Raw genomic sequence first — 22,307 nt, 5'->3', positions numbered from 1 at the left:
GTATTACCTTTTTCAGAGTGTTACCCATTTGTGCTGGTGATAACGTCACAGTAACACCTGCATCTTTAAGAGCTTTTATCTAAAGGAAAACAATGATCACTGCAGTTAGTGCTAAACATAGACCTAGATGGCTATGTTGTGTCAACAATATCAATAATAATGAACAATCAACTGAAATCTGATCGTAGAGTTTGATGTTTACTAGAATTATAAATACATACAATTCATGCAATATTGGTTTTTGCTTCCAATTTAACGTGGAATTCCCTCATCGGCTAACAGATTTTCCTTACATCACATAATTGAATAAAAATGAGAAAAAAAGAACACGACAGTATAGCTTGTTTTTATCCTGAGTGCAATACAAGAGATGCAAAACAATATCACTTAGCCTTATTTTCAACTTGCAATTCCACAGTAAATATCTTGCTTTATTGACCAATCAGAGTGTGATATCTTATTCAATTGTGCAATTCTATAAACAATAGGTACCATACCTTGAGTTCAGCAGTTCCTTTACCACCAGCGATAATTGCACCGGCGTGACCTTAAAACAGTGCAGAGAAACAACATAAGTCAAGAAAGAAATTATGTCTAAAACAATCCTAGCAAGAATTAATTGATTCTGATTAGTTATTTATTATTGTATCTGTCATGCAACTGGTATATGGTCACGTTGGTGTCCAATTACAGCTTTCTGATGCTCGATAACTATAACTGAGCGCCTTTGTCACTAATGCACCAGTTAAGTGCTCTTTGATGGCTTCTTTCTTGTAACTTTCAACAAGATGTACAAAAAATTCTTCCCAACAAAAAGTTTTATTAACTCTCTACACCTCAAAATTTTTATTACCATTACTTGTTAATAGTACTTAATGACAAACTCAACCTCGCTGGTTCATTTCAGGTGTCTAATTGAGGGTATCTGATTTCAAATTGCCCTATGTTGGTCAATTTTGGAATTACTTGACTACCTATAACAAAACATAGCTCTAATGTTGTAGAAACAATTATATATAATGTTAAACTACGGCTGTTTCAAGAAAGGCTGTCTGAAAAAAGGACACAAGTACTTATGACAATCTTGAAAGGTAACCAGGGTACCTGGTAATCAATGAATTGTGATAATTCCAACAATTAAAAGATTTCATCAATCTGCCACGCCCCATCCTTAGAATCACACTTTTTCACACTTCAAGGAAATCTTGAGGTCAAGGAACAATGACCTGAAAACTACCCACACTAAATTTCCAGGTTGTTGCATGCACTTTTATGCCCTTTTTCTCAACCACCTTTGTCAAACTAGCTGTATACAGCTGTACACCGAGTAGAGAGCAAAAAAAAAAAAGTCACAAAGTGTTACAACAAAAGACAAAAGTTCTCTTCACCCATTCTCCTTCCAGGAGGTGCGGTGACCCCAGCAATGAATGACACTACAGGCTTGGCATCCTCTCCCTGATTATGCTGTTGAAGAAACTCAGCTGCTTTTTCCTCAGCACCTCCTCCAATCTCACCAATCAGGACAATACCTGTAATAAACCAATACAATATTTGAATAAAGGCTGATAGTTTTGAAAGAAACTGTTTGGGGCTGCGTCAGTGGGGGTAACGAAATAACTTGGATATATCAACAAAGTTGAAGTGGTAAATTGGCCACCGTAACGATTACAAAAGCTGACGTTTCGAGCGTTAGCCCTTCATCGGAGCAATTTTCAATCCAGCCCTTTGTTTGGAGCAATTTTCAATCCAGCGTTATATGAGAAGCTGGATTGGTTCTTACCTTCTTACCTATGATCTAATGGAGGACAGAGGCATAGATAATGTTACTAATAACAACATTATTTTTGTTTTTAATCATTTTAATCATATAAAACAGATAGAATCCATGTTGCCATGTCTCTGTACAGTAATTGATCACAGAAGATGTCAAAATGTGGTAAGAACTTCAGTGACAAACTCAGCAGTGCATTAAGTGTCACCTCTAACTTCTTACAATATTCAACGTCATCTTTGATCTATAACTGATGCATGGCAACATTGAATCTATTTGTTAATTCTAACACCTGACCCCAAACTCAGTAAGAAAGTGTAACAGACGAGAATAGGAATTTATAAATCTTGGAAAGTGAAAATATATATCAATTAATTCTAATTCTTGACAAAACCAAACCTAAGTATCACATGCATTTTGTTTACAGTCATGCATTTTAGAGCCAACTGTGAACTGTTTTCAGTTTAATGAACATCATGAGAGAAGAGATGACATGACCACATATTTAATGGTTTTAAAGCAAAAAAAAAAAATGTTCATTAGCAAAGCAAATTAATACCTTCTGTCTCTGGGTCTTTTAAAAATACATCTAGGCAATCCATAAAGTTTGTTCCATTAAAAGGATCTCCACCAATACCTGTAATTAACATATGAAAAATGACATTGCATTGAACAAAAACTGGCCAGGAGCTTAAAAGTTCAGTGGATAGTTTAAAACAGCAGCAGGACAATTACTGCAATCAGATGACAATTCTAAACATGACTGCAATTTATCAAAAAAAGTCAACACAATGATCTTATCAACATTTCTCAAACTCATAAATAATTCATCAAGTTACAAATCAATCACGATACGCCAATTTGGCCACATGTGTGTGTTTAGAAAACCCAATGAAACACTGGACAGAGGCTTTTCCACTATACTTTGATGAAATATCAAACCCTAGAGCTTGATAAAATGTCAAACCCCACTGATGCCAAAATCAGTCAGAATTTTTTCATTGTTCTTAGCTAATGATGCACGATTGAAAAGCAATTTCAAAAACTTGTGCCTTGTGTTTCATCGGGGTTTTCAAACACTCGAAAACAATAAAAGTACTTGGCCTACTGCCTCGTACTTTCATCAGTTTTCTCATGTTTGGAAACCCAGATGAAACACTCACACTTGTTTTTGAAATATTACTTGAAAACCATTTCAACAACTTCACATTCTAACAGAAAATGATGTGTTTCTTTTCACATATACACTCAACAAGTATTGATAATTCACTCAATGAACACGAAAAACATCAAGCCTTATAATCAATCCTACATACCTACACACAGAGACTGTCCAAGCCCAACCTCAGTCGTCTGATGGACAGCTTCATACGTTAGAGTTCCTGATCTTGACACAATACCTATAACAAATGCAGAGAAATTTTTTTTGTTAGGATGTAACAAGAACACATGAATGTACTTTACTGTTTCTATTTGTTTTACTTTTCATGAGACAAACCAGCTGACCATTCACACCAAATCAAACCAAAGAGGAACACAGCACTTGTTATTTAGCCTCCAAGGACAGCACTACTTTGTTGATACCAAAAACCATTTAATGTGTTCCATTCAATATAACTTTTCTTTATAATTTCACCTTCTGACATGAAGTAAAGAGAGTAGAAAGAGCATGACTTTGTTTAGTGATAAAAATAAGCAGTCATAAAAGTGAAAATTACTGACCTATTTTTCCAGGTTTGTGTATGTGACCTGGCATGATACCAATTTTACACTCTCCTGGCTGCCAAGCAATGAACAACAAATGAGAAAAGTTGACAAAAAGATAAAAATAGTTGTGACTAACAACAACTGAACACTAGCAATATCAGTAACCTTGTAACCATAAGCTTCTCATTAAATACATTGTACCTGTTATTAGGCTTTCACTCAAAGAGTGATGGCAAGTCTAGTACCATGTTGTAAAAATTACCAAATTAACAATGACATTATTTCCTCCTCAAAATAATGTAAATGTAATTACATTTACCTTGATTATTCCTGGGCAATTAGGACCAACCATTCTACATTTATCTTGCCGTTCTAATTTGTGTTTGATTTTCACCATATCTTGTTGAGGTATTCCCTCTGTTATGCACACAATTAAACCAATTTCAGCTTCAATTGCTTCTAATACAGCAGCTGCAGCAAACGGAGGTGGTACATAAACCACTGTGGCATTTGCACCAGTTTCATCTTTGGCCTAAAAGTTAAACAGTTATAAGACTGTCTAAATACATATAGTTTTTTTTCTACAATTTCTAAAATTACAGCTCACCTTTGAGGATAATTGCTATACTTGGTTTTCATTCACATATCAAACAAAATTTATTTCGCTAAAAAATTTTGATTAGATTCCTCCACAGGAAAAAAGAACTCCTCTAAAATGTGCCCCATTCCCAACGTACAGCTTCATAGCTCAGCTGGTAGTAGTGTCAGTATCTTTGAGGCACTGGTTCAAATCCCCCTGAAGCCTGAATTTTTTTTTAAGGCTTCTTTTCGAAAACTGCTTAAATTGTAGCTCACCTGGAACGATCATTGCTCTACTTGATTAGCATCCAAGTTCTCCTTACAATATCAACCTTGAATTACTCATTAAGGTTGTGAGAATAAAGCATATGGCTATCAACTAAAGAAGCTCTTGATAGTTAAAAAAAAAGTCTCAATGTCAACACCTGACACATTACTGTGCATGTAAAGAACTGTATAGAGAATGTGCATACTGATGTTAGGGTATTAAGGGTAAACAATTAATGTACTATCCAATCAACAACACTAGAGTGAGCTATAATAGATTTTAGTCTCCGCACTGACAACTTTTGACAACCCTGTTAAGTGTCTCCGGTCCTCAGGATCTTACCTCTTTCACACTGTCAAATACAGGAAGCCCTAAGTGAGTCTGACCACCTTTCCCCGGAGAAACACCCCCAACCATCTGTGTTCCATAAGCAATTGATTGTTCACTATGGAAAGTTCCCTGGTAAGGTAAACCAAAGCACAAGGTCAGTTTTAAAACCAAGCCCATGAGAAATAAAAATAAGTTACCAGAAGAAGAAAAGTAAAATATTACAAATACCTATCTCACTTAAAGTTTAAATTAAAAATACCTCAGGAATATTAAAAAGGTTACACCTTACCACAAAATCACCAAACAGAGATTGTCAACTTGGAGACTTCTACTGCAAATCTTGTTGCAGAAATCTAACCAGATCAAACCTTAACTCTCTATCATTTCATGTTAAGCAGTCCTTTGACCTGATGCTATTATGTCTCTTTACAAAATTATTTGGTTCAGTGTATCATACCTGTTTTCCAGTAAAGCCTTGACAAATAACTTTGGTGTGTTTACCAATTAAAAGATTATTCCTGGTACTGTCATAGTTGTGGCGAATTCCTATTTGTTCCAGGCTGACACCTGTATTATTGGAATATTATGAAATGAAGGCTTCAGTAACTTTTGCCATTTGCAAATCAGATTCTCAAACATTACACAAGAATTCAAGTTGAAATCTCCTTTACTTTTGGTCTCCTATTCCAAGAAGAATTTAACAGGAAAGACAAGTAAAGAATTATTTACATACTGAATATGGAATTCAGAGAGGAACTCTACATAATCAGAAACTAGAAATAATTTTATTCTACCAGAACAAAGGGCACCTCATTGCCACTTTCTGCAGAAGCCAATGCTATTGTGTTGCAAGTCATAGGACACATTGCCAGGGAAATGAGAAAGTAGATTTCTTGAAACAGTATAAGAGATGGACAGATGTGAAAATTCCTTCTTTAAAAATAGCTATAAGTGACACAATGAAAACAACAACCTCAAGTTTCCCACAATTTCCATGACAAAAAAAATTATGTGAATAGTATTTCAAAATGCATCCAAGAAAGAAAGGGGGAAAAAGACTGAGGAGTAAGAAAGGCTCAACCGGCACAGTCGATAAAACATAACCATGCATTATATTATCTGTACAAGTTCTGTGTACTTTTGCAACACTACAGCTTGTTCTCGCCAAATTTCCAAATCCCACTAGGATGTCATTGCGTAGAGAAAAAAGAAACCAATCCAATAATCTATGCAAGTGAGGATAGCCATAGCACCACAACGATTAAGTCAAAGTAGAGCTATAATGACAAATATTGAGCTGAAATTGTCTGCTTTGAGTATTTCTTCGTATCATTTGCAAGAGATGCAGGCAGTAACATAAGAGTAAGACGACCTGAGCCTCTACCACCACAACCTCTTTTGATACAGCTATGCAAAAATATAAAAAATTCAGGCTATCACTTCAGAGGGAAATGGCAATATAACATTATCGCTCACCAAATCGACGAAGTGCCACGCGAAACGCCATCTTGGAAAGAGCCTTCCCTGGAGGCTATGCGAGTAAGGAGAAATCAGCTTGCAAAGGACTATGGGAGGTGGCAAGTTCAGGCATGCAAAGCGCGGTTAGGTTTGATTGTTAGAAATTGTTTTTATTTGTGTTCGTGTTATCATAATGGATTTTACTCCCGAAGAAATTGATCTCAGCTCTCCATGCTTTTTGGTGGAGAATTCGCAGTCTCAGGAAACCGAAACAATCTTTCGATCAGACAGTGTACGTGATTTGGCGATTCTGAAACAGTTGACTCGATTATCAACCAGCCGGACTGATCATGCAGCGGGCGTCTCTTGTGACGATCTGTCGTTTCCTACAAATTGTGCCGCTATCAGTTGTTCTACTGTTAAAGGAGAGGGTGCAGGAAGAGAGGAAGGTGAAACAAGCCGGCAACAGGATGATCGCGGCCAACATGGACAAGGACGGGATAGCGGCGGAGGTGATGATAGAGGAGGTAGCGATGGTGGAGGAGGTGATGATAATGGGGGTGGGGATGGGGGCAATGAAGGTGGCGGAGGGGATGCCGATGGGGGGGAGGGTAATGGTGGTGGTGGTGGTAATGATGGTGACAGTGATGAAAACAACGAGCAAGATCCCAGTACAAATGAAGAAGAATCTCCTCATCCGGAGGAGCCTTCCTCATCAAGTGATGCACTACCAGAGCTAATTCGCCCAGAAGCTGGTGTCTTCTCAGAACCACTGGTGCGAGTTGTGGTAAAAGATGAGGTACCTCCCAAACTTTATGGTAGTGGGGAAGGGAGAAGTGGAGGAAGTATACATGACTCTAGTGGCGATACATGTAGTAATAGCCAGGTATCAACTGGCATTGTTGGTGAGGGGGCGGATGTTGCTAATGACTTAGGTGAAGTATCTACTGCCCTTGTGGATGAAGAGAAGAAGTCATCAAGCTCATCAAGTGTTGGTAAGAAGACTGAACTAATACTTTTCCTTTTCTTTGCCTTATAGTATGTGCAGACTAACCTCCAATCTAAAATATGAGTCTATCCTTTGGATATACAATAAAACACCTAATATTTTCTTCACCCCCCCCCCCCCCCATAAAAAGTTTTTGATCAGGTTGAGGGCAACAGTGACACTTAGTGGAAACAGAACATTCTTACATGAGGATGTCTGACAACATTCTTTTTCTTGAAGTTTTCAAATGTTGCTTTTGTATCCAGCCCAGGATAAGTTTTGCAGTAAGGTTATTTGATCCCTGACCACCCAATAGTAATTGAATTTAAAGCAAGCAAAGTTCAAATGCCTGGGGTTGTCTGGGAGGAAGGAGGGATGTGGAGGCTACTAATTGTTAGATGCATTATATCAATTAATTTTACAGAGTGTTTACCATTTACTTTTAAAATAATTTGTCTTTTTTTTGTACAATACACAGGACATAAGTCTGATCATGGCTCAGCCATCAGCAGCAGCAGTTACCATGGAGATCTCAGCAACTTGTCTAGTGAAAGCAGCCTCCAAGTATCCCCAGAAGTTCGTAAACACCTCCCACTATTACTGAGGAAACAATCAACTAGTGACACCAGCACCAGTAGTGCTGGGTCAAAAGAGGAGAAAGTTCATGGCAAAGTTTCTGGTTTTAAGCTGTGGTCGATGGAGGGAGAGCCAGAAGGTTGTTCTTCCCAAGAGGACTTGTTTGCTGCTTCTCAAGGCCATAAGGAAGGGACAACAAGACAAAATCTGTCAGTTGACTTGAATTTACCACAACACCAATCCACTCCAGTAGATGGTAAAAACATTAGAGAATCACATCCTTGTGAGAAATCACTATACAAACAAGTGCTCACTTCTAAGCAACGTACATCAACACCAGTTGAAGGTGGTGGTGGATTTTTCTGTACCCCTCCCTCTCAAGGAACACCAATTAATAACATGGCTTTTCAAAGCTTGCATTTTTCTGGAGAGCCTAGTGTCAGGGAGTCTTCATCTTCATCATCAGATAAGGTGCATCCTTCACCAGAAGGCTACAACTCAATTCCAGCTTTAGAGCCATCTTCTCCTTCAGCTGGTGATGAAGAGCAACTAGAAAAGAAAAGTAACAGGTAAAAAGAATGATGCAAATTTATATGTTTAAAGGAACATTGCACTCCTTTCAGGTGGGATCACATCATCACATTTCACTTTTCAATATCTCCTTCATCAGTAGCAGATCTAGACCACAAGACTAGGGGGAACCTTCTCTTAAAATTGTAACCTGTTTCCCTAACTTGAACAGTTTACCCTGGTGCTGTCTCAGTTTACAGAGAAAGTATAATAATTGTTCATTAACGACCTAGGAATACAGTTTAAAAAAAACATCAAGATGGTAGTCCATATTAAACCTTTAGCTCCCAAGATCCAATTGTTGATACTCCCTTCCAGCTGCTTCACATTTCTTTGTACATTAGTAATGAGAATTTAGCGTTGGATCGAGAAAACAACTTCTACCTGACAGCTATGAGTATTCTCATCACCCATTTGCTAGATAATGTATGGATATTGTAGGGAGAAGTTACAAGTTAATCATGTCTGGGGGAAGAGTCAGAACGGTGACAGTGTGAATCAAACTGTGATTTGCTTCTATACTTGGGAGATATAGTAGCCTAATGATTAGTGGACCGGACTCAGAGTTGAGTGGACTCAGTATTCCAGACCTGGCCGTGTCATTGAGTTGTGTTCTTGGGCAAAAATATTCTCACTGTGCCTCTCTCCATCCACGATTATAAATGGCTACAAGGCTGTACTCTAAGAAAAATTGAAGGGAGCCCAGTGCTTTGAAACTGTGAAATCCAGGGTGTCCAGCATATGCTTTTTATGAAAAAACTAAGATTCCTGAGTTTGCTCTTAAAGAGCAAAAGTAAGGCATCAGGGGCTACTGGACACTGCTAGACCATAGCCTTGGGGTAATGACAAATTGTCGGGGAAGCCTGATGAAATGCTGGGAGGCAACCTTGCAACTGACTAGCTTCGCATTCAGGGGGGAGTAGTAATACTCCTAGTCACCTCATACTAAGGAAACCCAGATAGACTCTGGCTGGGTGGACCACTAGGCTCAAGAACATACTTTTTTTTCTATAATTACACATGCGGATCACCACAGTAAACAGAACCTATTTGAATTCATACATCTTTTCAAGTATGAACATATTCATGGATACACAAAACAATGTAGTTCTTGTTTTAATAATTAATTTGTGATAATTTATTTTTTATATACTTAGGAAAGAGGGAACCTATGAGAAAGAGTGTGAAGACAGACAGGTTCAAAATTCTAAAAGCATCAACAGATCAGTTGAAAATGATATAGAGAAGGAACAGTCAGAGATTTCAAGAGCAGCGGCAGAATTGATGCATTCATTTGATTTGTCACAGAGCCAAAAAGAACATTTGCAAACACCAGTGTCTCCCAGGCTCAGAGAATCATTAGATGATGAAAAAGTTGAGTTACCACTCTGGCAGCAAAAGCAGCAGCAAGAGGCACTCCAGCAAGCCAGTGACACCAATGAAAAGAAGTCAAGTAACAGTTCCTCACAGGGATCCTCTCGTGAGGACTCATCAAAGGATGAATCATCATCACCCCAACTGCAGCAGTGGCAACCAGTTAGTAGTGCTTTGGGTACCAACAGCTCAGGTCCTGCACTTTCAAAAGAGGAATCTACCGCACTGACACCAAATGGTGCCAAGGAGCCACGTACAGTTCTCATAAGTGACAGCTTCCTTAACAGTCCTAAGCCGCTAATTTCTGATTTACCAGTAGAACACCTAGAGGAAAGCTTGCATGAAGAGCAGTTGTCACTGTCCCCATCTTCACTCGTAATAGATCCCTTTAAGTCAACCAAAAGCAAGGCTGCAGGTGCTGAAGGAAGCTTCGCTGTGCTGCCAGGTCCCACACAACCAGAAATGAGTGAAGATATGTTCCTCCCAGTAGTGGTAGAACAGAAAAGCAAGAAACAGAGAAGTATTTCAGGTATTTAGTAGTCTCTATCCTAGGTCTATGGTTTACGCCCCATTGCAAATACACCCCCAACCACCTTGCCAACTTGGAAGTGAACTGGTAAAGGTGGGGGCAAACTTGTTTTACATCAGAGGGCAAACTTGCAAAGTGATAGGAGGTCAACTTGCAATGGGGCAGAATCATCAGTAACCCTATCCTGCTGCATATTTAGGAAAAAGATTACATGTTGCAGTGTGTCTGTCGGTAAGAAAAAAGATTGGCATGCAAGGTGCAGCCAAGTGTGTGATTGATATTCTTACTGCATTTTTAAGTTATCTGTAGTCTATTGCTGAATAGACCCACGGCATCATGGAATCTATTTGTATTATATGGAAAAAAAAAAGAAAATGTTGTTAATGGTGATGTCATCCATGCATCTATCCTCCAATAGATAATAACTAGGAACCAATCAAATCAGCTTATCACATAATATGTTGTATTTATAACTAAGGTGTAACTCCAAGGGCAATACAGGAATTATCAATAATAAACTCACTTAAGCCCACTACAGACTATAAATTAGCTCACCACTGACACAATCTCAGAGTTGTCTCTACATCTCCTTGAAATGAACAAACCTCCACAGTAGCTCTCTCTCTCTCTCTCTCTTGGTGTGGTTCAATCAATCAATCAAATCAATCAATCAAATCAATCAAATCAATCAATCAAATCAATCAATCAATCAATCAAGCTTTATTTATGGTATCACTTCATTCAAAATTAAAATGCTCTTCCAGTGGGCCGTTTACATAACAAACATTTTCAAAGAAACTACATTAATGCTAAAATATTTCTATATATTAAGAAAATCTATCCTATAATTAATTACACAAGAATCAATCAACCTTAAAGGTACATTAAATAACTGATAAAAGTAAATTCAATCTCAACTCCCTCAAGGCAATCCATGGTTCAAGAAGACAGGGCAGACCTCAAAGAGTTGAGATTTATTTCGTCTTTAAGCACATTTTCTAGGCCATTCCACATGACTGCTCCTAATATAGCTAAAGGCCCGCTTAGCAGATTCAGCACAGCGCCTTGGTACAAAAATGTTGTTCGAGGCACCTCACACATTGTAAGAATGAACCTCGGAGGTTGCTTTAAACATGTCCTTTAAACTCTCAGGGTAAAAATTATTTAGAGATTTAAAAATACTAATTGCAAGCTGTTTAGAGCATCTTTGCTCAAGCGTATCCCATCTCAAGTCGTGGAGGATATCCACAGATCTTGTATTATAATCACTAAAGTCAGTCACTCCTGACAACAACAACTACCGGGTACCAGTACTATTACTACTGAGTTCTTATATACATTATCTACAACACAACTATTCACGTAACTTCATAACCTAATGAAATGTTCCAGAAAGTTCCAGGTATGAAGATAGACAGTTTGCGTATGCATGTCAGCATGACTAGGCATCCTGGAAAATTAATATTTTATGGTAACTATCCATAACATCTTAACAACACCCCCTGGCTGATTAATTATTGTATTTTCATCACTTGTCTCAGATGTTGCATAAAAACTGTAAGAAGTCAAATTAAAATTACCCTGGTGAGTCAAAGGTGTTTCATGAATTTTTCCTCAGATGGATCTCCTGACCAGTCCGTGGAAGAACAGAATGTGCAAGAGGTCTTAGATTCTCAAGACATAGTGATGCCATTCTCATTGCATCTAACGCAGTCGCAATCAAACATGGGAAGCCAGATGCTAGCAGACATCAGCCAGGGAATGGAGGGAATTCAGAAGGTAAAACAACACAGAGAATGATAGTTTCTACTTACAGTATCACTCATCAGTACTATGGAAAGTTTAAAGATAACAGGGTGGAGAATATAAATACTGATGTTAGGATGTGAAGGGTTAAAAATCCATGTTCATTACACGCTTGTCGTTAACATAGTCTTTCAAGAAGGATGATGTATCAACATTTTGAGGAGAAGTTTCATTTTCATAATTTTTTGGAATTTAAAGTTTGAGAAATGCTCCCTTGGAACTTGTCTGATTGTTTGTTTGTTGTTGTTGTTTGTTTTTTTTTTTTTATCTTTCACAGGATGTGATTGTCAGTGAAGTGACAAATAACGTCACCGTGTGCAAACTGGCAGAAACAATTCAAGCTGAAGAGACAGGGACTTTGACCAAACAAGACTCCGGAAGCCAGTCTATTTTAGCTCATCTGAGGACACCACTTCCTACAATGGCTCTTGCTCAAGGTAATAATGACAAAGAACAACTGACTGTGGAGGTTCCAACCAAAGCACCGAAGAATGTTGTGAGATCTATAGAAGGCATTAACGAAATTCATCGCGAGCAAGGTACCCACCCCTCTCCCGATCAGGGTGATGTAATCCACCCTCCTGAGAAGACTGCACTTGCCGAAGAATCAGGGGGTGTCACTCAACCTGTGGAGCACGAAGCGCCTGATGATCTTGTGCAAGAACAGGCGAGCATACCGGAGAGGGAAACTGAAATGACATTCAGAGAGAAAGACACGTCTGATGATCTTGAAAAAGAACAATCAAGCTCAGCAGGTGTTCGTGCAAGGAAACCGATAAAGCCAACGCTCCCAGCAGCAATATTTTCAGAACCCTCCAGTGACTCTGGAACAAGTTTCCATTTTTCCTTACCAAGGGAGCCGCTAAGACCATTGATTTCTACTACCCCACCCCCTTTAAGACCCGTTCGTCAAGACACACCAGACTCAGAGGGGAGGAGTAGCAGACGTAGTACTATCCCGGATGTGGTTCTTCCTGTGGTTAGAGAAACACCAGGGATGTCTAGCCAAGGTAGATTTGAAATCTTTTACGTAGAATAATTTCTTACCACCATGACAGAGTCGGGGAAGTTGATTAAGTAATCAGCGCACGTTATTACCCTGCCATTACATGTTAGAGAAGTGGAAATTGGAGTTACTCAAATTGACAGTAGTTTTTTTCAATGATTGTCATCACGGTGTAATCTTGTTTAAACGAGAGCTCAAGTCACAGAAAATGTTTCTTAGGTGATGCGTCATTTATTACTATAGTCAATGATAGTGCGAGAGGAAACTCGTTAACCTTGACTAGGCTGAAAGTCGAGTACAGTCAAGCTAGGGGAAAATCCTCTTGGTAGCTTAGAAGTTTTTGTCTTGGTATTCAATAGTTCCTGATAGACTTGAAGAAGAATTAAGAGATTTCAACTTCTCTTTTGATGTTGCGCAAGAAGGAAGAAAAGACATAATTTTCGTTTCCAGTAGCTAACGTGATGGACACAGGCCTTGTAGTGGGGAGGGGAGGGGGGGGGCCCTGGGGAGGTTGAGCTCTTACCAAGTGAGTATATAATGGTCACATATTTCCAGAATGGCATCGGAATTCTCTAAAAGGAAACAGTTTCAAGAGTTTGTCAATGACATTAAGTCTTTTTCCTCAGAACCAGCTATCCACTTCGAACCCAGCCTACCTCGGGCTTCTACATCGACAGAGAGCTTAGACCGTCCTCATACCAGTGCCCCAGTACCCCCGCGATCAATATTTAGTCGCGCTCGAGAAGCTATCGTCAAAACCAAGAAGAGAGGAGTGGGGGAAGTCCAAAGCGATGACGATCCGTTTGCGTTTACTGCTGACGATGATGTGCCAGAACCCGTGCGAAAAAAGCCAAAACAGGGATCTACTCGTGGGACGCTTGGAAAAGAGACTAGAACAAGAACAGGGGTCGGAAATACTCCGAGCGCCAAAAGAGTTCGCGAAGAAAAAGAGTTTTCCTCTGAGAGTGAAGGATTAGAAGAAGCACTCTCGAAACAAGCCAGAAGAGAGGACGATGAACCGAAACCTGCAAGTGACGAGGCGGGAAAGGCTACATCATCCAGTGTCGTACACTACAAGCAAATCATGTGTACACGCACTGTAACCACGGTAACAACTCAAGTTAAACGAAATGTAACCATGACTATAGTTGATGAGGAATCAGGAAAAGTTGTACAAGTTTTAACCTTTGAAGAAGACGGGGAACCGAAGGTAGAGAGCCAAGAGGAGCGGAAAGAAGAAGTTACTAGATTTGTGGAGACTTCCAATGACGATGGGTTCCGTGTAACAGTTTCCGCGGGAACATCGAAACGAGAAGAGCTCCAGCAAAAGAGCAGAAGTTCTCCGCGAAGGAAGAATGGTAGATCCCCGACTTCTAAACAAGCAACGTGCGCTTCTGATAAAACACGGGCGTTGGTAACATCTGGTAAGAGCAGTTCTGATAGAAGCCCGGAAAATAGAGGTAAAGGAAATAGAGACGACCTGCAAACTAGGGATGAACCTACAGAAATCCCTTCCATCTCAAGGCAGGCTACCGAACCAGTTATAGGGGAGGAATCAAATCTCAAACGCTCCTCATCGAGTGATTCCTCTTTGACACCAGGAACATGCGTGTTAGCCAAGTGGTTGGACGGTTACTTCTACCCAGGAATAATCACTGCAAAGCAGTACAAAAACGGACGGTACTTGGTAACCTTTGACGACGGCGACAAGCGAAGGATTCCACGAGAAAACCTTATCATTAAGGATTTGTTGCCAGTTGGGCAGAATGTTATGGCTCAAGGCGATCTTATAGATGACTTTTATGAAGAAGGGGTTATCGTGGGACATTATCGAGAACGAAACGAACGCGGTTACGAGATACAGATCCAGAATGGCGCAATACGCCGGTACCCGCGTAGTAGAATAATTTTATCGGAACAGCAAGCTGTAGCTGTTTTATCCAGTGATAGTTCGTTTAACGTCACAAGTGGTTCCAGTGTCAGTATTGGTACGCACAGCTTGAGGCGAGCAGGGAGTAGTAACGCTAGTCTACACGATATCTCCAAGTCGGGTAGCATAGGTGCTAAGGACACTTCACGAGACACTAGCTCTAAAGATACGAGCTCAAATGACGAGAAAACGCGGGGAAAACACGCTGATCGCGCTTCACCACGCGGTAGCCCAAGACGTTCAAAAGTGGCATCCGCCGACATCGATATCACACCCAAGTCTACACACAAGTCGTCACACAAGGTCAAGGCGCAAGCTAGACGTGCGGGACAGAGAATCGGTGAGAGCGAATCAAGTTCAGATGAACAGCACGGTAAGGCTGGCGGCAAAAGACGATATGTTAGGAGAGGATTGTCATCTACCTACGGTCCCAAATCACCTGCGAGGCCCGCTGGCACGCTGCCAGCCCAACCTGTTGGGGGACACACGTCACGTAAACAGATGAGAGAAAGAGAGGACACTGGCGAAGTACCGCATCTACCCAAAAACAGGAATATATTTGCTGGTTTAGCCTTTCTGGTGACAGGCGTGACCAGAGACAAGAATGAACCTGAAGAGACGGACAGTGAATCGGAAAGAATTGACTTTAATCGCGATCACTTGAAGCGTCAAATCGAGGCTGGTGGTGGCGTCGTACTGTCCTCATTTCCTCAATCCCAGATCTCTGGCGCAGAGTGCTTTTTGATATCCCACACGCACCAGCGGACACAAAAATATTTCCAGTCCCTCGCCTCTGGAATTCCGTGTGTGTCACACATATGGATTAATGATTGTTGCGCTTGTGATAAGCGTTTGGACTACAAGCGGTACTTGCTACCTGCGGGAGAAAGCCTGGAAGAGGGAGAAATCGTAGAATGCCGGCTGAGAAGAAACATTTTGGGCGGCATGCGAGTAAGTGACGTTTTGCTTACAATACCTGTGCCCCCACGAGGCAGGCGTGTGGGAGGGAAAAGAAATGGGAAAATAGGACACAGGGAAAGCGGAATGGTGGCTCAGTGGCACGTACATTTTGTGTCTGTCCCACCCTCTTTCATCTTCGTTTCTGCCATGCAGGCTACGGGAAATTGAGTTACCCATTCAGTTTACACCTAACCAGGAGAATATTAAAGCTCGAGACTCCTTGAAGGACGTGTAAGATTATGCATGCTTCTAAACAACCATGAAAACGCAAAGTTCTCTGTGTGCGACTCACAACAGTAATCATTACAGCATCCCCCAGGGAAAAACTAGAACTTTTAGAAAGAAATGTTTCCTCTTTTTTTCTGTGTTCGCTTCTTAGGAACATCGGCTGAAAGGGCAGGTTATCTTAGGAAAACGAAGTATATAAAGCCTCTTCGATATTGTCCTTACCCATTAAGAATTATTCCTAAAGGTTTGAAAACTGGTTTCGGTGCAATTTAGAGAATAATGTATATAAGAACGATCCTTCGCAGTAAAGCACTATTTAAGCAATAGTGGAAATCAGACCTGAAAAAAATTTCAGGCCTGTACGGGATTCGAACCACTGACCTGTGCGATACTAGTGCAGCGCTCTACCAATTGAGCTAACAAGCCAACTGGGAGCAGGCCATCAAATTAATTCGATATAAACCTGTAGATGATAAATCGAACAACAACAAACATATGAAACATATGAGTGAACTGCGGTTATGAGACGTATATAAGAACGATCCTTCGCAGTAAAGCACTATTTAAGCAATAGTGGAAATCAGACCTGAAAAAAATTTCAGGCCTGTACGGGATTCGAACCACTGACCTCTGCGATACTAGTGCAGCGCTCTACCAATTGAGCTAACAAGCCAACTGGGAGCAGGCCATCAAATTAATTCGATATAAACCCGTAGATGATAAATCGAACAACAACAAACATATGAAACATATGAGTGAACTGCGGTTATGGGACGTATATAAGAACGATCCTTCGCAGTAAAGCACTATCATCTACGGGTTTATATCGAATTAATTTGATGGCCTGCTCCCAGTTGGCTTGTTAGCTCAATTGGTAGAGCGCTGCACTAGTATCGCAGAGGTCAGTGGTTCGAATCCCGTACAGGCCTGAAATTTTTTTCAGGTCTGATTTCCACTATTGCTTAAATAGTGCTTTACTGCGAAGGATCGTTCTTATATACGTCTCATAACCGCAGTTCACTCATATGTTTCATATGTTTGTTGTTGTTAGAGAATAATGTTCAAGGAAAAGGGATTTCTTTAACCTCGCCTAACCACACATCACCTAATATTCTCTCATTACTCGGTTTTGTCTTTCACAAGGTCTATCTTCACGGGAGCCAGCCGTTCAAAGACACTTGGTCCAGCGTGTTGCTGGCTGCGGGATGTAATATGGTCGCCAAGCTTCCAGGCCGTGTTGATTACGAATGCGATGTTATCATCTGCGAGGACCACAAGCTTCCCGCGAGTGTCAAACACGCCGCGAATCTGCTTGGGATTCCTATTGTCTCACTGGAATGGCTTTTGCAAACACTCATCAATGGTCGACAGCTTCCTTTTGAAGGTCACCCTAAGTATGATTATCGGTGTAAGAATGCGTGACCTTGGTAAGAACTTGAACGCGTGACCACGTGTTATCTTTGGAAGTGTTCGTCCCTATGTCAAACGTGACAGAAGTGGGTTGACTTTAAAACTGGCCATCGATTCTCAGTGCTCGAATACATGTTGTGATTTTCAAACCTCCCATATCGAGCCTTCGACTTGGTCGGCTTGCCATCTGTAACAATTTAGAAGGCAGTTGAATGTGCTATGATGTTTTAACGCTGGAATACGTGGATCGCATGTAAAGATTAGAAATGTGGGGCAATGGTTTTTTTTTTCTAAAAAAGGAAAGGATGCTTGACTGTGAGTGCGTGTCAGGGCATTTAAAACCCGTCAAATAAGTCTCAACCATGCGTTGTTGAAATTTTGAGTACAGATTTAATTTTTTAGGAAAAGTATCATTTTATTGGGATCAAGGTTTAGTAGTAATATCACCGCATCAAATTATTCTCATATTTTACTAGTAATGAAATAGTAACTAGGGTATAAATTTAACTAATTTTTGTTGTCGGGGGCAAAGAATAAATGAATGAATGACGATGATAATCACAAAATGGTAGAATAGATAGATTTGAAAATCATATATGTGTACTGCGGTTTTAAGAAATGTATGAAAGAGATCCTCGCAATAATGACTTATAATGACACAACTTATGTATCAGTGAAAAAAAGCCTGGATAAGAAAAATTCAGGCCCGTACGGCCCTGAACTATTTTCACTACTACAAAAGGAGTGTTGATTACTGCGAGGATCGCTTTCATACATTACAAATGGCAGAGCCAATCACATTTTCTGATATGCAAGATGTTGACTTTGTTTTAGCTAAATTATTTTGTAAATATGATTTCTGTTTCAAATGGAAATTTTGATAATTTTATCGAGGTTATATTTCTTAAGAACATTAATCTAATTAGTTTTTATAGTTTAAATGTTCTCGCTGTCCTCCGTCGGCATAGTTCCTATGTTATTTATTTTGGTAGAAAACTGTCGATAAATAATGTAAATTTTCACTTTTCAAGTATGGTGTATTTGCTCCGAGATTGACACAGAAAGACATAGTACGTTTCAAGTTGTGATAAACATATGTGGTTGAAGGTGATAGAGAATTTAATATTTTCTTCACATCAAAGATCATAGTAGAAATATCATCAAAGGGCCTGCTTTTCGCCCTATGAGACCTTCTGGTAAAAGGGACATGCAACTTCCGTTCTCCAAAGTAAAATTTGAAAAAAGCGTGTTGAATAAAGATTCACGGAAACCTGATTGAGTCGTGTTTATTCCCTGTCTTGTGACCAAACTTTCTCAGTGGTAAGGCAGTTGTCGAGGAGTTTGTAAAAAAGAAACATTTTGGTGACAAAAGTTGCAAAATTCGTCACAAACAGGCGTTATCTGTCCGTCATTCTCTTATAATTTGTTTGTTTCTCGTTCTGATCAGTTTTGTCAGTGTGCCATTCTTCATGGCATATGCAATTTAGAGTAAATCTGGGAGCCAATCAGGTTGCAAACATCAACAGGGATTTCAGAATGGATATAATAAGGTGATAAACCCTTTGTATCGCGTCTTGGTAGACGAATCATGCTTAGAAAGAGTATAACGTTTGTAACTTTTACAGTTTGAGATATCAAATGTTATGCTCAACAACGATTTGTCATTCCGACGATTCACGACGATCCACGGAAACGAACCGATAGGTCCCATTAACACTGCAAAGGGGTGACTAAAGGGTCAATTTGTGAAGAGTTAGGGAAATCAGTCAGATATAGCTGCGTTCCTTTTTTGTGACTTTCTGACCTATTATTTTACACGTGTGAATTGGGCCTCTTCTTAACATGATTGAAGAATTCTAGATTTGATAACGGACATAGCCTCAAAGGAGTGGTGAAGCAAATATTGACTTCCCGTTGACGTATATTTCATCCCAAGTCTACGCAACGGAAATTGTAAAGGAAATCCATGTCTTTTACCCGAGTTGATTATTGTGTCCTGTACCGGCTGGAAAGCTTTCAATTGACTAGGAAACTAAGAAACACTCTTTTTTTCTTGAACGCAGAATAACTTCAAAAATGCCGCGAGATCTTTTTTTAATCGCCAAAAAATAGTTCGGCACAATGATATTAAATTTGCAACTAAGGCAAAAGGGTAAAAGTAATTATTTTTTCCTTCAATAGGTCTGAACCAATTTTTCAATTTTTTCTAAGGAAGTGATTGCGGAAAACAAAGGAACTCGACATACAAAGCAAATCTAATTTATTTTCCATGATGACAGAATTTTCAGGCTCGGGCTTGCACACTCCGAGAAATACATTTGAACGCACATTGATTCTTTGGTTTTCTTGGTCACTTCAACTTAATTTCTTTTTGGCTCCCTCTCTCTCTCTCTCTCTCTCTCCCTCCCTCTCCCTTCCTCTCCCCCTCTCTCCCCCCCCCCCCTCTCCCCTCTCTATTTCTCCCCCTTTGGAAAAAGTGAGTGTATCACATGACTTACGAGCGGGAATTTTTTTCAAAATCAGCTATACACATATAGATTCAAAAATGACAACAATGTAGTTTCTTTTTCTTTACAAAACACGATTCGTGATGTTGTTTTCGTTAGCTCGATCTCCGCCTCTTTTTGCAAGTCACTATCTTGAGAATTTCTACTCGAAATGTTCTGTTCAGAATTCCATAAATAACAGAATTAATGGCACTCGAACTGAATACCAGAAATGCCCAAAGAGTTTGGGGGAAACGCTGAACTGAGATTGCAGGGTAAGCTAGTTCGACGTAAGAAATACCGTATGCTGACAGCCAACAACAAAAGTACCCCGCTATCAGACCCAGAATGATCTTATTAATCTTTACATCTTCCAGTGCATGGGCACTTCTTTGCAGACTTCCAGCGCGAAGCGAGCGTAAAGTTGCAGTATTGTGTCTACGAACGGACACCAAAACCCGCCAATAACAAAATAAAAGGGTGGCCATCGGTGCAAGCGCAAAAACAGCCATTGTTATTATATTCCAGGCGGTCTTAAAATAGCGATCTGTTAACCTAATGTGGCAGATTGTCTTGCCGGGGTCAAAAATGAAAATTGGCCACTTCAGAATGGCAAAAGTACCGACGTAAATTACGCAAACTAGCCATGCCAATACGATCATTTTGAGCGACCTTGTACGTGTAAAGATTCTTCGATAAACGGCTGGTTTTGTAACGTTTAGGTAGCGGTTTACTGCAATCAGGGCCATAGTTTCTTGCGATACAAACACCAACACGAAGAAAGCGAATCCATGAAGCTGACAAGCCAACTCGCCATACACCCAACGTCCTAGAATGAAAACTCCGATTGAAAACGGCATACAAAGAAGGGCCATAAGTATATCAGACACAGCCAGAGATGAAATGAATAAATTCGTGGTATTTTGTCGAAGGCGGCAGTTTCTTCGAATAGCCCAGTATAAAATTATATTTCCAGCAAGCGCGCAGAAATTTATAAAAAGAATGGCTGTGGATTCGGTAACCTTAAGCGTACTGCTGCGAGACGATAGAGCGTTTTGTAGTCTGAGGAGGGTTGAAATAGTCAAGTTATTCATCCCAGGTTTGCTTGATTTTCTCTAATGATTTTCTCTTTTGATTTTCTCTGGTGGTGTTGTTATTGTGCCGTTTTCATTGCAATAGGGTACTCTTCTAACTCCTGCATCTTATGTTAGTCTATCGTGGACATCTGTCTCTTTAAAAGTCCATTTACGAATTGGACAAAACCAAATACATTGAAAACTTTAAGGATTTAATTAAACCACTACGGAAATAGCCATCCAGAACCGCCATCTTCTCTGGTACTAAGGGCACTCGTACGAGTCGACACTCAAGAGCCGACTCCCTGTGGTGACTGTCCTACTTTACAACTTGAATCTAGAGCAATTTTCGATCGACAGTTAACCTTGGGACCCCTAAGAGTGATTGGTATCCAATTTCTCCTTACAGTATCATTGATGAATCAAACATTAGCGTCATGAGAATAAGGGAAATGATCACCCACCAGAGCTCTTAATTCAGTGAACAAATTCTCCTCGTCAGACCCATTGGAAATATAGCACTAACATTGTAAATATGCATACTGATCTTTGGGTGTAAAGGGTTTTAAGTGATCCAGAATTGCTTCACTTAGCTCTTTGATTGATCTGGAACTTTTCAACCAGTCAGAAGCAAAATTAAAACGAATTGCACCTTGGCCATACGTTTTCCTGCAGTTTAAGCACGCTTGCTTGTTTCCCTCTGAGCTCCTGGATTTTTTTGCGTTTTCTTTTTTTCTGATCAGCAGACTGAATATGAATATGGTTTGAAGACACATTAGGTACGATATGAAATTGAAACTGCCGTTTCTCACGGGTACTTTGTTAATTAAATAAATTGTCAAGTGAGACAGGAGGCTTTTAGTGACTCAGGAAGCACGTCACCCGCTGGATATCATCCTGTCCGGCAACTAAACCATCGCAAATGTTTGCAAAACTCAAAGGTAATTTCGCAAAGATGGTCCTTGGATTCTGATCATTCAGATCGAACCTAACAGTGTTGCTACGTGTCACATGAAGTTAATGAAACATTCTGAACTAAATTGGCGGAAGTAGTGTAAGAAGGCCCGAAACCTCCTCATCAGCCGATTTCCGACTTTCAAAACTTAAAAGCCACTTACGGCAAGGTTGGGCCAAGAAGTGACTTTTATACTATTCCCCCGTGAATGCCATCACCATTTTCAACTACGGCTAAAGGTATTTAAATCGAAAGCCCCCATAAATAAGTTTACAAGCTTGCACCAGTACAGTGAACCAG

At 40.0% G+C, this 22,307-nt stretch overlaps 2 protein-coding genes and 1 pseudogene across 2 annotated transcripts in view; 1 reads left to right on the top strand and 2 right to left on the bottom strand.

The window, feature by feature from the left end:
• Positions 1-6,266, bottom strand: part of LOC111322697 (succinate--CoA ligase [ADP/GDP-forming] subunit alpha, mitochondrial) — a 9,467-nt gene extending 3,201 nt beyond the window's left edge. The window contains exons 1-10 of the mRNA XM_022925847.2: positions 6,132-6,266; positions 5,113-5,222; positions 4,668-4,784; positions 3,798-4,010; positions 3,494-3,551; positions 3,088-3,171; positions 2,331-2,408; positions 1,389-1,529; positions 498-547; positions 8-79 (exon numbers count right to left, since the gene is read on the bottom strand). Coding sequence (XP_022781582.1) covers positions 8-79; positions 498-547; positions 1,389-1,529; positions 2,331-2,408; positions 3,088-3,171; positions 3,494-3,551; positions 3,798-4,010; positions 4,668-4,784; positions 5,113-5,222; positions 6,132-6,162 — 954 coding nt within the window. The 5' untranslated portion in view covers positions 6,163-6,266. The remainder of the gene's footprint in view (positions 1-7; positions 80-497; positions 548-1,388; positions 1,530-2,330; positions 2,409-3,087; positions 3,172-3,493; positions 3,552-3,797; positions 4,011-4,667; positions 4,785-5,112; positions 5,223-6,131) is intronic.
• LOC111322710 (uncharacterized) lies at positions 6,236-18,765 on the top strand. Its single transcript, XM_022925869.2, has 7 exons — positions 6,236-7,108; positions 7,580-8,246; positions 9,405-10,150; positions 11,769-11,929; positions 12,234-12,966; positions 13,589-15,843; positions 17,224-18,765. The coding sequence occupies exons 1-7, from the start codon at positions 6,307-6,309 to the stop codon at positions 17,500-17,502; spliced, it is 5,643 nt and encodes a 1,880-aa protein (XP_022781604.1). The 5' UTR covers positions 6,236-6,306; the 3' UTR covers positions 17,503-18,765.
• A 1,165-nt stretch (positions 18,766-19,930) lies between these two features.
• Positions 19,931-22,196, bottom strand: LOC111322756 (melatonin receptor type 1B-B-like; annotated as a pseudogene).
• Positions 22,197-22,307: the final 111 nt, after the last annotated feature.

The sequence above is a fragment of the Stylophora pistillata genome, chromosome 1, assembly GCF_964205215.1.
Source record: "Stylophora pistillata chromosome 1, jaStyPist1.2, whole genome shotgun sequence".
NCBI classification, from domain to species: Eukaryota; Metazoa; Cnidaria; class Anthozoa; order Scleractinia; family Pocilloporidae; genus Stylophora; species Stylophora pistillata.
The sequence above is the reverse complement of the archived record's forward strand: the minus strand, read 5'-3'. Positions and strand labels throughout refer to the sequence as shown.